Source organism: Miniopterus natalensis, chromosome 6, assembly GCF_054644295.1.
Source record: "Miniopterus natalensis isolate mMinNat1 chromosome 6, mMinNat1.hap1, whole genome shotgun sequence".
Taxonomy (NCBI): domain Eukaryota; kingdom Metazoa; phylum Chordata; class Mammalia; order Chiroptera; family Miniopteridae; genus Miniopterus; species Miniopterus natalensis.
In genome coordinates, this window is record NC_142086.1 from 43043056 (window position 1) to 43058355 (window position 15300).

Below are 15300 nucleotides of genomic sequence, written 5' to 3' on the forward strand. Positions count from 1 at the left end.
AGACCTGAGTTCTGCTACTGCCTCTGTTCCCATTTACTCTGTGAACTCAGACAAATCATTTTCTCTCCCTCTGTTGTGTTTTTTTCTTACATGCAACAATGGGATGCTGGAGAAAACTATAATTCCCTTCAGAGAAGAGCATCTGAAAGTAATAAAGTAATAAAGGGAGCCTTGTTAACTGATTTAGTCCTATAACTTTTTAACAGTTTATTTTATTCATACTATATATTATTGATAATTAGCCCCCCTGAATTTAATTATTAAACATTTCAAAAACAATGAAATCCATTGTAGTACCCAATGCAATGTCTTCACTCTAGGAGATTTTCATAAATCTGTGTTGAATGATTGAAGGAATAAATACAAGGTATTGAGAACATTGCTAATATCTCAAAAAAACAAGACTAAAGCAAATTTGTGAGATTTTTGGAAGTCAAAATGACATTCAGGAGATAGCGAGTAAATTGAAAACTGTTTCTAAAGGTCTAAAAATTATTTCTGAAATGTAAATCAGTTCTTTATACATGTGAAAACCCCTCCATTCTTCCATATTCTTTCTGATTTTTTTGTCAGTTGTTCTATCAATTGTTGGGAGAGAGGTGTTGGCATTTCCAACTATAATTGGGGATTTATCTAATTCTTCTTTCAGTTCTATTATTGCTTTACATATTTTGCAGCTGCATTCTACAAATTCTATTGGAAAATAAACTTTCATTTACTAGAAATGATGTAGTCAATAATAATTTGAAAAGTGCCCTCAAGGGAGACTAAAGTTAGAATTTAAAAATCTTTAAGGTTACCAAAGGAGAAAGACAGGGAATCAGTGGTAACATTTAATGATCAGGACTTGAAATTCATGCCCAGGGACCAAAAGGGAACAAGAGAATTGACATCAGTTATTTTCAGAGTCAGAAGATCAGGAGTTGAACTGGATAATTCAAGTCTAGTTTTCAACACTGAAATTCTTTGACTTACTGAGATTCCCTACAAAATTGGCTTGGACTCAACTAGATTAGGTGAGTTAGATACTCTCAACACCGTTGGCTGGTTAGAGGTAGACATATCATTAGAAGTCAGTAGCATGTACCCCAAAACTTGGACGTAATGTGTAGATATAGTAGTGATTGTACAGTGTCAGCATTTATTAGCCCAGCTATGGCTAGGAAAGGCCAAGGGTAATCCACTACGGTGAGTTTCAGTGCAGATTAGGGAAACTGGTGGTGGCTGGGGGTGGGGGAGTGAAAAAAATAAAACAGTAACTCACCGAATGACTCAGCAAATCTAGCAATTTGAAGGAAAAGGCAACATGATTGATGTGGAAGACAAATCAAGCTTTGAGTTCTTTAGAGTTCTTTGAGATAACAGACAAGAGCATGGGTAAGGATGATGCAAGTCACTGTACTTTATTTAGACTTTCAAAGTCTTTCATGAGGCTACAAAGAGGTGAGCATTCATGAGATTTGGAAAACTTTTTTTTTTTTTTTGTTGTCATGGAAAAACACCTGGATTCCCATTTGGCCTTGCCCTTGAGTATAAAGCTAAGGGCATTAAATCCATTATTCAGCACCTAGCTTAGGGCATGAAACATAGTAGTCACTCAATTAATATTGGCTGGATGACATTTAATTATCACAACTCTCTGAAACACCTATGATTATTATCATCTCTATTCTGGAAGTGAAAACACAGATGGTTTAGAGCAGGTAATATTTTTCTACTAAAAACTGATGCCAATACTCTCAGACTCTCTTAGTAACTTACACCCTAATCCCTTTACTCTCAGGTTGTCTTGATATGCTTCCCAAACTATTCATGATCTCCTTGGCTCCTCAACCCAGGTTTTGCCTTCTTCTAATTGTCTTCTGCTTGGTATTTACTGCTCTTCCCGTGCTGAGGTGCCCTGGCCCAGTCTGACTCCTGGGGCCCGAATCCTGCTCAGGTCCTTTACTATCAGCATCCTTGTGCAACCTTTTTATATTAATTCATTCAAATGACTTATTGAACCTCTCTTTGTGCCAAGTTTTATACTAGGTGCTGGAGATAAACGTGACAGTCTCTGCCCTCAGGGAACCCATTACAGAAGATCCTGGAAGTGTGGACATTTTTTGACAGGAAAACAAGGAAATGGATAAATAGAAATGACTTTGGAAGAGAAACATAAACAGAAGCATCCCCTCAGGTGTAAGTCCTGACACAGGGCCTATTCAATATTCTTACACATGGAAAATAAGAGAGACACACAATGAAATAATCTGGTTTGCAGACAGCTCCAACATCTTTCCAAGGAGTAAAACACAAGTTGATGGAGATGTACTGTAAAAAGAGCCAGCAAGCTGTCAAAAAGGTCTCAACAGGGCAACGTGCACTGCACTGTTGGCAAACGCCAGTGAGCGCGTTTAGGGAAATGAAATCTAGTCTATTTACAGGCTGATGGGACCCAAGCTTTCAGGTGGTATAGTCAACAAATACTGTGGATTCTACTATTTGAAGGGAGGCATGTGCTGGGCACTTCAGGTCATAATGAAGATGATGGAGAAATAGATCTCAGGGTGGGAGAGGGTTGGAGTCTGGGAAAAATTAGGGAAAGGGGATTTTTAAAAGTCATGCTGTAGGCCATATATTGGATCTTCTTGAATGTTTTCAAGAGAAACAAATAAAGATTGATGTTATTTCCAATTATTTATGGTCTCTGGCTACATGGGACCCTGGACCTTATTTATTTACATATATGTACAAAGAAAAAGACTGGAAAGAAAGAAACCAAAACATTAGAAGTTGTTAACTGCATTGGTGGGATTATTGGGCATTGACACTTTTGTATAAGTTTTAAATAAAAACATGTATTAATGGTAGTGGGTGTATTATTGATGTCTAAAGAAGGTATAACTACAGGGTGTCCCCCAAAAATGTATACATATTTTTTTCTGATAGCTCAATTGATGTTTTTTTCTTTTCAGATTTAACCCATTGGAATTAGTAATTATTCAAAGTGTGTATACATTTTTTTGGGACACTCTATAGTTTCAGTAGAGCAGTCGGGGCAGGCTGAATTACAAAGGGTTAAAAACTTAAAGAGGTGGAAAACCCAAGACATTTGTGGAGGGAAGGGGCTTTTAGGATTGTGAGACTTGAACAGTTAGCCAGCAAACATTCTATAAAGGTGTACTGTGTGAAACTTTTTTGGTAATTTGCAAGTCCTGGAGGCAGAGGTAACTTTATGATGTAGTCTTTAATTAGCTTTGAGGTGTTTATCACTTGGTCTAAATTATACTGAGAACAAAAAGGTAATTTCCTCAGCTGAGGCTTAACTGGGTCGAGTCTGACTTTTCAACAATCAAGAGGCTGGGGATGTAGTAATAAAAACGATAAACTTTAAAGGACTCTGACCTTTAAGAGGAATTCTCATTCAAGAAAACTAATTGAAACCTGTAAAATCAGTTAAGTGGGACACAGATTTGTTTGTTAAATGGTGAGGCTCCAGAAGTTAGAGGAAGGCGAATGACAAACAAAATTAGGGGTATTTCGTAGGTAAGATATGAATGAACGGAACTCGTTATGTCCAGAGGCTAAATCCAAATACACTCAGAAACAGTTTGTGTTGATTCTTAGACAACTCATTAAATAGACACTAAAAGAAAACAAACTTTTTGTGGGTATAGTTCCCAGTTTTCCTGGGAGGGCATCAAAGAGATGACAGTGGTGATAGCATATCCTGCGATGTTCCTATGGAGGAAAAGTTCGGTAATCCTCAGATCTTCAGATTCCCAGAGATGACTAACCTGGGGAGCTGGTGAAGTTGATGAAGGATTCGATTTGCTCTGTGACAGCTGAAGACATACCCACCACACAGGCTTCAGCAGGGAAGGGTTGTCAGATAGGCGCCTAAATAGAATTTTCTCAGACTTTCTTGGTGAGAGCCTGGAATTCATACTTGGGAGAGGTTATGAGGGGGAAAGTGATGAGTGCAGGCTGTTGGGGTTATTAATGAAGCATTAAATTGGAAAGAGATATTAACTTCTCAAGAAGGTGTAAGTGAAAACACGAAAGCATAGATGTAGCACGAGCAGCCAGGAAGTGTGTGCCAGGGCAAGGGAAGGGGGTGGCAGGTGACACAGGTCACAGAGGAGGGACATGATAAACTACGACCTCGATGGGGTTGGTGTTCACAGAGGCGCTATTGAGTTCTGGGAGCATCTATCCCAAAGTATGTGAGCACAGGTCTAAAAGGAGCAGGGGAAATATTGGAGAAGAAATTCACTTAGTGGTCACCGTATCAAAAGTGTTTGAAGGAATTCAGAATGGGGAAAGGTAACAAGTTCAAGGAGAAATGCAAAGAAAGGTTAGAACAGGGCACATGGGGTAGGGGGAGGAAATAAATATATATTGAGGATCTACTAGAAAGTAAGCAGAAACTTTGATAAAGGCATTTTGATGCCTCCGTATTAACTCGTGCCTTTTCATGGAGTTGCCTCAAACTTCCCTCTCAAGATTTATGTTAACTATTTATGAAATAATGAAGTAACACGCCCGCATAGCATGCTTGACTCTCATCTGTGGTGGGAGACTTCCATTTCCTGTTTTGTTAATTTTACATCATTTGAGCTTTTTATAAGGGTATATTACTTTTATTATAAGACAAAACCAGAAAAATTCTATCAGGACAAGGTTAGCTCCCCTTCATGAGCCACCCCAAAATAATCATTATAAAAGGGTATATTTATGTTAATAAAATGTAACAATAGTAGTCATAGAAATAAAAATATGTCATAAAAAGATAATGCTGCACATATTACATGTCACTCTCAGAATAGAGTCACATTTTCCTTAAAGGCTAGGTTTAAAATCTAACCTCCCTACCCTAAATAAAATATAAAATAAGTGGGCTCCACTGTTGCACACACAACCACAATCAAATCTGAAAAGATGTATGAAGGTGATAGGGGCTTAGATGACTGATGTGGATGATACGAGCAGGCAGGGGCACATAAACTCCCCACTCCACGCCTAGTTATTAAATAACCACTAGTTTTTAAAATAGTTTTCTTAAATGGCCCATGATTTGAATTCCCAAACATCTGCCTATGAATTTTCCTGTAACCTTTCCTTTAGTCTAGCTCAATGGTTCTCAAAATTTAGTGCACATAAGAATTATCATACAGGGCGGCACACGAAACCATGTATCCTATACTTTATGGAGAATTTAAGGGATTTTTCTCAGTAATAATTTTGTTATACTTAATTTTTGTCTTACATGCTGATTTTATAACCACCCGGTTCCTTTTCATAATGCAAAGGAACATGCAGTTTGGCTCTCCTCAAGAGAAGTATCAGAAACTTAATTGGGGATTTTCTATGCTGCCTAAAGAAAAAACAGAAAACTTATTGTGGTCCAAATACCCTCTTAACCTTCCCAAACTAGTATATAATACTTGCTTAATTTATTTTGCCCAGCCAGTAGTTCTACCCAGTGCAGTTATCCATCCTTTATATTTTCTAAAGGAAGATGGAGTCACATTATTAAGCAATCAGGTTTATTTATTAATAAAAACAAACAAATGCGGCCATTGTAACTCTAACAGAGAAATTAGAGAATCTGAGACATAACCCATTGAGGAGGCAAACAAATTCTCAGAGAATGAGCAGTGGCTTTGTCTAGAATGGTTTATGAGATGAGTGAAAAAGTAAGTGATTACATGAATGAAGTGAATGGTTACACGAAGGAGGTAAATGGTTACATGAAGGAGGTGAATGGTTATATGAAGGAGGTAAGTGGTTACATGAAGGAGATAAATGGTTATAAGAAGGAGGTAAGTGGTTTCATGAAGGAGGTGAATGGTTTCATGAAGGAGGTGAATGGTTTCATGAAGGAGGTGAATGGTTTCATGAAGGAGGTAAGTGGTTACATGAAGGAGGTAAGTGGTTACATGAAGGAGGTAAATGGTTACATGAGGATGTCTTCCAGATGCATTCTTACCCCCAGAGTGTGGGAGAGAAGGTGGTAAAATGCTACTGGATTAGAACCCACGTGAGACTCAAGGAAAAAGTGAAGACGGGGTTCCCAGGTTGGCTGTACAAATTGTTTCTCACACAAGGGCCCTGATCAGTGGAAGGGGAAAGGGGCAGAAGCTGAAAGCCCAACCTTGTGTCTGTGGGGTTGGTGGTTGGAGCAGGGGCTGACTTTTTCCAATATGCTCAAAGGCAATATACAAGCCAGTGGTAAACTGGGCAGGCTGTCTGCTTCATGCATTAAACTTTACACAAGTGGAAGTTTAGACAAAATATCCTGGTTTCAGAATGACTGGAAGGTGGATAACATTCTAAGTTGTTAGCCCCCATTTCCCCCACTCCGAATGCGTCCTTTTCGGTCCTTTTTGGAGGGGAGTGAGGAGCATTCAGTACTTAATTTTCTGAGATTTCCATAATTAGGGAAGAGATGGAGCAGAGCAGGAAACCAAAAGTGACTACAAATTATTCTGGTTCTACAAAAAAAATCTAAGCATTTAGGGGAAGGGGATTTTGTAGGTATAGACAAAATGTCTTGGTAAACCAAGGGGAGGCAGCAGATTTTCTTGGGTTTTGAAAAGGGGAGGGAGGAAGGAAGGGAGAGAGATTGATTGTTTTGTGTGGACCTTGGATACAGAGGTGGGTTCTTGACACTGTGACCTGGCAACTCCTAGGAGGAAGGAATGGCCCTGTGGCATATCCAGGATGACAGGACCAGAAGTGCCCTTGCAGATGATTCTATGCCCAAACCTGGCATGATAACAGCCAAAATATGGGTGTCTCAACACTACGCAGTGAGAGGGACCAACCAGCAAGGCCCAGCCCCCCCTCCTACTCTGCCATCCTTTAAGACCAGTGATTCCCAGCCAAGATGGAGACAAAATTGTTTTCTGCCAGTTTGGCAGACAGGACCTCAGAATAAAAAATAATATAAAATGAAAAACAAATTTATCTGAATAAAAATCCTTCAATTTATATGGACTACCGCTGCCTTTAAGTGAATATATGAAATGGCTGTTTCGGAGTCGTGGTTCTCGCCTCCTTCCTGTGTGCCAGGCACTGCTTGAAGCACGTTTTCGCCTGTTCTGTTACGCAATCTTCACAGCAGATCATCGTGCCAGTTTAGGGGTAAAATACCATGGCTCAAAGACACAGTGGGTAGCTGAGGGACAGGGGTGCAAGCCCAGGTCTGTTCTTCTTTCTGCACCATACACCTATTATCAGTGACATGTACCTAAGGTCAGGGACAAAGGGGCTACATGTACTCGGTTCTCAGAAGGTAAAAAAAATAGAGTTCAGTCTAGTCTAGCATTGAGTTTGTCTCATTACTGAAAATAGAGTATATAACTACTGATGCCCAGAGGAAACTCAAACAAAAGAAGGAAACCAAGGCAAGAAATGGAAGTTCCTAGGTCTGCAGAGAATGGGACAGCAATCTGTCACCACAATGAACTTACGGAATCCAGCTCAGAGAAGCTTCTCATCCCTATATATTTTTCTAGATATGTGAGGGTTGAATGTGTTTTCTGTAGTCTGCGGTAAGTTTAGATTAAAACAAACCAATCGACCTACGGGCACGTAGATATTTTCACTAGCCTCTGTACTTTCCATTTGTCCAACTCACCCTGGCACTCCTGCAGAGTACAAACCACTTCTGTGCCCACCTAGTCACCATTAGGCTAGAAAAACACAAGCTTACACACACACACACACACACACACACACTTACACGCATGCATTCAATCAAATCCAAAATTCCTACCCAAGTTTGAGCAAAACAATAGATACACTTTAATATTTAGTTTTTTTAAAACTGTCTAATTTCTCAAAGACCCAGGCTTGATTTAAATATTTATATTCAAGGCTTTGGATACATGGTATGTTCCAATTCACAGAATCCGGTTACCTGGTTAGGATCAGGATCAACTTCATCCCAGTTGTGAGTAACATGGCCTTGGTCAGTGGATTCAAAGGGCTTGTGAGAAACTGAAGGTAGAATCCTATACAGCCAACTGGGAGGAAAGAAAGACACAAGTCTCACAGAGATGTTATGATACACAGACTGGCTCAGGAAGCACCATCAGGAAGATGCTCAAGTCAACAGCGATCTGCGGGCTTTAACGTGAAAAACAATGACACAGTATCACTTCTTAACAGCCACTGTTGCCCATAACCCTTGTCTCTTCTCACCTTTCCACTCTACCCATCACTCTTCATATTAAGGCTCTGGCTCTTGGTTATTCCCATAGTGACAAAAAATGAAGAATTCTCTTTCCCAATGAGAATTATAAAGGAGAAGGAAGTACCCTGAAGGACATCAATGTAGGAAAATCCACAGAAAAACATTAGCTTATGTAAGTCATTGGATACCAATCTTTGCTCTGGAAGGTGAGGACAACGAATCCTTTGTAGACTGGAAGATATGGGTGGTTTCTTTGTTACTTTTGAAATACAAATCAATTTTCTTCTTTGAAATTATGAAAGTAATACATGCTAGTGGTAAAAATAATTTAAGTAATTCAAAAAGTCCTGAAAGGTAAATGGCTTTCTCCTCCAGTTTCTTTAGGGCCAATCCTCAGAGGCATCAGTGCTCAACGATATCCTTGCATACTCTCAGGCATGTCCAGTGCACGCACGAGCAAAAGTGCCAGATCGGTGTACCACTCTACTTTCACAACGAAAATGTGTGACAGTGCCTAATCACCCGCATCTTCACAAATATGGGGTATTATTAATAATTTTGCCCTTACAGGTGAAAAAAATAATATTTCATTTGAATTTTGTATTTCCTTTATTATGAGTAAGGCTGAGAATCTGTATGTTTATTGGGTCTTTGTAATTTTTCTATGAATTACTTATACAAGTCCTTTACTATTTTTCTATTGGGTTATTTATCTTTTTGATATTAGTTTGTAAGAGGTTTAGGAAATTAACTCTTCTATACTCCAAAATTATAAGACTGTTCTTATTTTCTTATAGTACATCTATGGTTCCTTCTTTCCTTCCTTCCTTCCCTCCTTCCTTCCTTCTTTATTTCAAGTTTTACTACCTATATATGTAGAGACCTGAGCCAAAAGTCTTCCTGCTAAGACCCAGATCTCAGGCTTCTGGAGGAAAAGAAGATTCTGATGAAGAAACCTTGAAGGACACCAGGAGGACAACCTTCCGGAAGTTGAAAGGGATACTGAAATTCACTAAAAGGGACCCAAGTCCTTTCAGAGGCTGTTACCCTGACAGAGTACAGAAGGAAGAACACTGCTTCTGACAATGGGGGACCAGAGAAGCTTGAATAGGCCCTGGCCCTTTAAGCCCTAGAACAGTCCACTTCAGGGGGTGGAGTTGGCCCGACCGCCCGCTGAACCGTTTGAGAGATAAAAAGGCTAGATTTGTTCAGTTTCCATTTGATTTCTTCAGTTCTAGATGATGTGATCCCAGACCTTGACTTTAGGCCATGAAAAACTAAACTTCTCTAGCTTCTAGTCGTCTATGGAATTGAGAATGTAAGTGTATCTTAGAACCAACTGTGTGTCACAGGCAAGTTAAAAACTTTCTTGACCTTAGGTTTCCCATCCTTATTTCCTAGGATTGCTGTGAGGATTCAGAGTTTATGGACCTAGAATGCATGGTGCACAGTAGGTGCTCAATTATTCTGTTCATGTTGAATTGTCTGTCAGCTCCTAATCATCTGTGTTTTTATGATGCTCCAGATTTTTCACAATCCCTTTCCTGACTCTTACTTTCTCAGGACTTAAGTAGTCAGTTAACTAATATGATAAAAATTAATCCTTGACGAATATAATCTCATATAGTTTGGGGGGGGGGGCTCTGCACTCTATGGTTTCAATGAGTAGTGACTAACTGTAAGGATTTTAGGTTTGCTCACCTATGGATAGGACTGGTTCCATCTTCCCACCGGGGATTTTGCTCAGTTTCACAACATTCTTGCGGATACCTTTGAAGAGTTCTAAACAGATGGGTGAGCCATGCCTAGTGTCCCTTGTTTTTTAGCTGAGTTTATAAAAATCCCCAGGCAGCACTACATTGCCCTGGACAGAGATTTAATTCTGATTCAGGGAATAGTGCCAGCTTCTTAATGAAATGCCAACAGCTCATTTTCAGCCTCCTGGATCAGAGCTTAGCTCCTGCTGGCTGAAGATATTGCTGAATAATGGGGGCAGGCAGCAGAATCCGGAGGCCAGGTGTCCCATTAGCAAATGGGACATAAAGTCAAGAACATAGTTGTGGAGGTCAAGTTGTTATATATTAGATTGGACAGGAATTGCCTATGTTTACCTTACCTGGACGATTTGGGCTTGCACAGAGAGAGATGATTAAATAGCAATAGAATTAACCCCTGATTTTTGACATGTGGGAAGCTATCTCTTTTCCCCTCCATGCATGTATGTATTGAGAGAGAAGCCATATAGATATTGACATGGCAGCACAGAACCCACCGTATCTCACACTCGGCTCTCTCGCAGCCTCTTAGGGATAGATACCCTGTATTGGAGAAAGAAACTCTGCTATACGATAATGGCGGCAATAATGATTATTATCATAATTAATGTTAATTGAGCACCAATCATGTGCCAGGCAATGTGCTAAGCACTTTACATACATTCTTTCCTTTAATCCTCACAACACTCTGAAATATTATCTTTTAGACAAGTGAGGAACCTGAGGCTCTAAGAGGGTAGATGACTTGCCCAAGTTCACATAGCTGGAAAGAGAAGGAGCCAGGATTGAGACTCAGGGGGGATGGCCCTAGAGTGGGCATGACTAACCACTAAGGGGAACAATGTGTCACTTGTGTGGTCAGTTGGGCTTCTGTACTCACTATCTTATTTGCTTCTCAGGAGGACTTTGTGGAGACCAACCCAGTTCCTTCCACGAAGCAGTACAAGGCCACCTGCCCACCTCCCCAAATCCCCAAGATCAGTAGCAGACCTCCTCACAGGCCCTCTAGCCTGAAATTCCTACAATTAGACACTACACATTTAAATCAAAACACGTACTGCCTCCCCAGACCACAACAACTACTGCATCCAACCTGTCCCCAAGGAGTTAATCATGGGAGTGAGTTCATTGACCTGGCTTGTAGGATTAGAGTAAACATGGAATATCACACATTGTGCTAATGAATGTGCTGGTTTCCAGCAAAAGCAAAGTCCAAAGAGTAAAAACCTTATTAATTCAAACCACAAGGGGCTATAGTACACGACCTTTCAGCTACTCAGGTTTGGATTATCCAACCTTTTTATGCAAAGAACAGTCAGCTGAGGACGATATTGTACTGAATCTTCTGTAATTTGGAGTTAATCATTATAAAAAACAAACAAAAGTAAACCAAAATCCAAAACGCAATTGGACAATCCTTAGGGAAGGCCAGACTCCTGGGAACATTTTCTTCTGAGTGCAAGTGAGAATTTGTTAACAGAACTGGATGTGTGTTTCCAGGCTCTGTGCAGCTGCTCTCTCAGCTTCATCCACCAGTCACTTGATTTTAGCTGGAGACAAGGCCTCTCCTCCCCAGAGTGTGATCCAGAGCACAGCCCGTTAGAAGCAGGATCTTGGGCAGCCCTGTGAGGCTGTGGCCCAGATGTAGGAGGCAGCACTAAGGAGCAGTCAGGGCTCCCACAGTCTGCTGGTTGGAATTAACCTAATCCTCGTACCTTCTCTTATTGCTGCTCCGCGGACAAGTAAACGCTGATCCTGAGAGCTGCTCAGCATACAGATTGTAGGGACAAACTTGAGGATTGTTCTAAAACAAAGAAGGCAATAAAATAACATCACTCCAGTCCAAAATGCATCTCACCTTCCCATCAAGGAGCTCGTGGGAGGGTCCTGTCCTGAATGGGGATGCTCTGGGCCACTGCATATGACCATCCCCAAACCATATATACTCTTGTAATAACTTTTTAGGTAACTTTCCCCCCTGATTAGAAAAGTAATATGTGCTTATTGTAGAAAATTTGTAAAAAAGAACCCATTATTTCACCATCCAGAAATAAACCAATGTTGACATATTGATATATTTCCTTCCATTCTGATCCTCCAAAATGGGGATCTTATGATATGCATAGTTCTATAATTATCAGAACTTTTCAAAAGAGGAAACACTATATCATGAGCATTTTCTCATGCCATAAAATATTCTTCAACTTTTTTTGAAAAAAATATTTGTTTGCCGTATTTTTACTATTGTAACCAACACTAGTGTGAACATCCTTGTGCATACACTTTTTTAGGACTGATTATTTTGTCATCAGTGTCATATCTTATGTTGTTCAAGAAAACTACAAAAAAGTTCTCTTAGCCTTGGGCCTAAAGGATCCTCCTGAAAGTCCTACAGTTAGTCCTACTATTTTGGATTGAGTGCTTTGCCATAGAATAGCCACCACCCAACTTTAATCTTTGTATTGTCGTTGTCCTATGTCCTAATTGTCTTGAAGATTTGTAAAACTCCTAGGTACTTCAGAGGCTAAATTATAAGAGCTATGGTGGGTAGAGGTGCTTCACCTGAGGGCTTGTCATTCGTCCTTAGAATTCAGGGCTCTCTATGCTAGCATTCTATTTACTCATACCTGTCCTTCTGGCAGGGCACCGGGACAGCGAGGGTCCTCTGAGGCACATTCATTCCCAAATCCGGAAATGTACTGCATGTGACAAAGACACAAAGGCCACCATTAACGTGATTTAAAGAGCATTTCACAACACTGACAGTCTACGAAAATAAGTGTTTCTATATGGACATGCATTTGTGTATGCTTTTCTATTCATAATATCTTTGCTATGTCTTGGCATGTGAATCATTTAGGAAAGATAAAATGTTTTGTGTGAATTTTAAAGACTGTCAATTAGTTGGGAGAAGAATTCTGGATATTACATAGGCTCTTCACCCTTCCTTATACTTAGTCAATTTATGGGCTTGTTCTTAAGTATCCTACTCCAAGAACAGGTCCTTTAATTCTGGTTCCATGAGGGACTCCCTGATAGGGGAGGTGGCTCACACATCACTTCATCCATATTAGTATGATCTTGCTGGGCCTAGCCTGCAAACCTCCTAGGGTTTGAGGAGCTTCACTCCCTATCCATACTCTGAAACAAGCAACTATAAAGAGATGTGTGGACCCATTCTGACAGCAAAATTCTTGAGAGAAAGCTCTTCAAATTAGCCACACTGCAGGTAGAAGACGACATAATCTGGCTCATCTGTGGAACACACAGGCTGTCCCCCAAAAACATATACACATTTTAACAGCTGATAGCTCAATTTTGAAAATGAAATGTATTTTAATAAACTGCCTTTATAATTATTCAAAGTGTGTGTATACATTTTGAGGGGGACACCCTGTATATAAGAATGAAGGTTGAAGATACAGGGGGCTTTCAGGAGATGTGCCAGACCAGAATCTGCCCATCATAGCAAAATGGAGTCTATTCTGATTGCCATTTGTTTTACACCCAGAGAAAATAAAGTTAAGGGTTTTCTCAAGAAAGTAAAGTATATGGAGCCCATGAAACTCATTGTTACAGCACTTAATGCACCTGTGAGTTCTTGCTCACGGACTGTTCTGCTAGTTCATAAGCTCCATGAAGTCAGACGATAGCAGTCTTGTGTACTTCCATGTGCCCTGTGCCTGGTTCATAGAAGGTACTCAATAGATATCTATTGTCTGATTTAGTTGCCACTGAATCTTATCCTAATATGAGTATATGTAAGCTGTTGTGAGGTTAAAACTCCCTTTTTTTCTATCTTAAACATCAAAACAAATGACCATCCCACCCACCCCCACTCCCCGTAGATGTTCCTAATAAATGTACTTAATTTTAGCCCCGGATGAAAGTGCAGCCTTGCTCAGGGAGTGAAATGCCACCATCTGAGCACATGTTTTTAAGGGATATAAGAAGGATGTGGGTGGGCGGAGGGTAAGCCCTCCGGAGTCCTCAGCAGCGTGGAGAGGGTGAGCCTGGTGCAACGCGCCTGCATGCGCGAGTGCTGAGCAGGCCAACAGCTGTCTGTATTTGGAAAGGAACGGCAAATGTGAAATGTTATGACCTAGAAAGCAACGGAAGCGAAATTCTTCTTTTTGCCTCCAGACACATTTTTTTTTTTTTTGGTACGTTTGAAAATCTATCAGCACTGAAACATCGAATTCTATTACATACAGATTGGTTAACAGCAGCGGCATGCAGTTGGGAATGATTTCTTTGGGGAAATGGCAGAGACCATCCAGCATTCTGACTCTCTGCCGAGCACAGTGCCCTTCTCTCTAAATGAACCTCATGCTCACAATCATCAGGATGGAATTTGAGCTGCTGAGAAATGGTAATGACAGCAAATTCTGTGAAATGGAATTTTAGACCAATCTGTGACCGAGGCCACTGAGTGTCACAGTGCCTTCACTTTGTTCGTTTCTCCCAAGCAAGGCTGGAAGGCCTGAGTGCTGAGGGAGGCAGCCCATCTGCGTGGCCGGCCCGGGAGGTTTACCCATTAGCCATCCCCAGTCTTCACAACTGGCAGCCTCAGAACAGAGGCCATGTTCAGAACAAGGGAAAAGAGATTTAGTATGTGGAGTTCTGAAGCATTTGCTTCCGATTGCTTTAGAAAATGGAAAAGAAAGTAGAAAGAATGGCTCATGGTTTGGAAGGGAGCCACCCAGCTCCCAGAGAGGTGTGGGTTCTGAATCACTTTCTCAATCTTTGCGCTGGTGCATTGGCTGGAGAGAGAGGAAAGTGCTGAGTCACTGTCAAATCAGTTGGTTTTCCTAATCCTCTGAGAGAAAAATTACAGATGAGTTTTTTAGAGCTTTGAAATTCCATGCCCCTCACTGCTGAAGGCATCTAAATGGAGGAAGCAGTTTTCTGGGGCTGCTTTCCCAAGGCTTTGAGATCAAGGACCGAATCTGAACTCTGCTTTTATCTGCTGTGAAAATCCAGGCCTTCAACTCCAGCTGCTTCAGTGACTACGTACAAATATACCTTATACCAAAAAAAGTCTAACATTTAGCAAGTGTTTATATGTTTTCTTCAGTCCAGATTTCTGAATAATTTCATCCAACATAAAAATATGATTTCATTTCTTTCCAAGAGAATTACATGCATCCTTTCTAAATAAAAGAACAAATTACTGAGCTCCATGCAACTTCAGTACCATCAGTTCTTTGGCAGCTCCGTAGTATGCAGTTTTTTAATTCTCACCTGGACCCCAGGATATGATTTATTTGTCAAGAGCAGTTTTATGAGGTGTTTTTTACTGACTCTGATCTGGGTAACACCCTGATGGGATGAGCAGAT

At 40.5% G+C, this 15300-nt stretch overlaps 1 protein-coding gene across 1 annotated transcript in view; it reads right to left on the bottom strand.

The window, feature by feature from the left end:
- The window catches only part of HGD (homogentisate 1,2-dioxygenase), a 33309-nt gene extending 20641 nt beyond the window's left edge, over positions 1-12668 (bottom strand). The window contains exons 1-3 of the mRNA XM_016200151.2: positions 12588-12668; positions 11676-11764; positions 7910-8015 (exon numbers count right to left, since the gene is read on the bottom strand). Of these exons, the coding sequence (XP_016055637.1) occupies positions 7910-8015; positions 11676-11764; positions 12588-12665 (273 nt within the window). The 5' untranslated portion in view covers positions 12666-12668. The remainder of the gene's footprint in view (positions 1-7909; positions 8016-11675; positions 11765-12587) is intronic.
- Positions 12669-15300: the final 2632 nt, after the last annotated feature.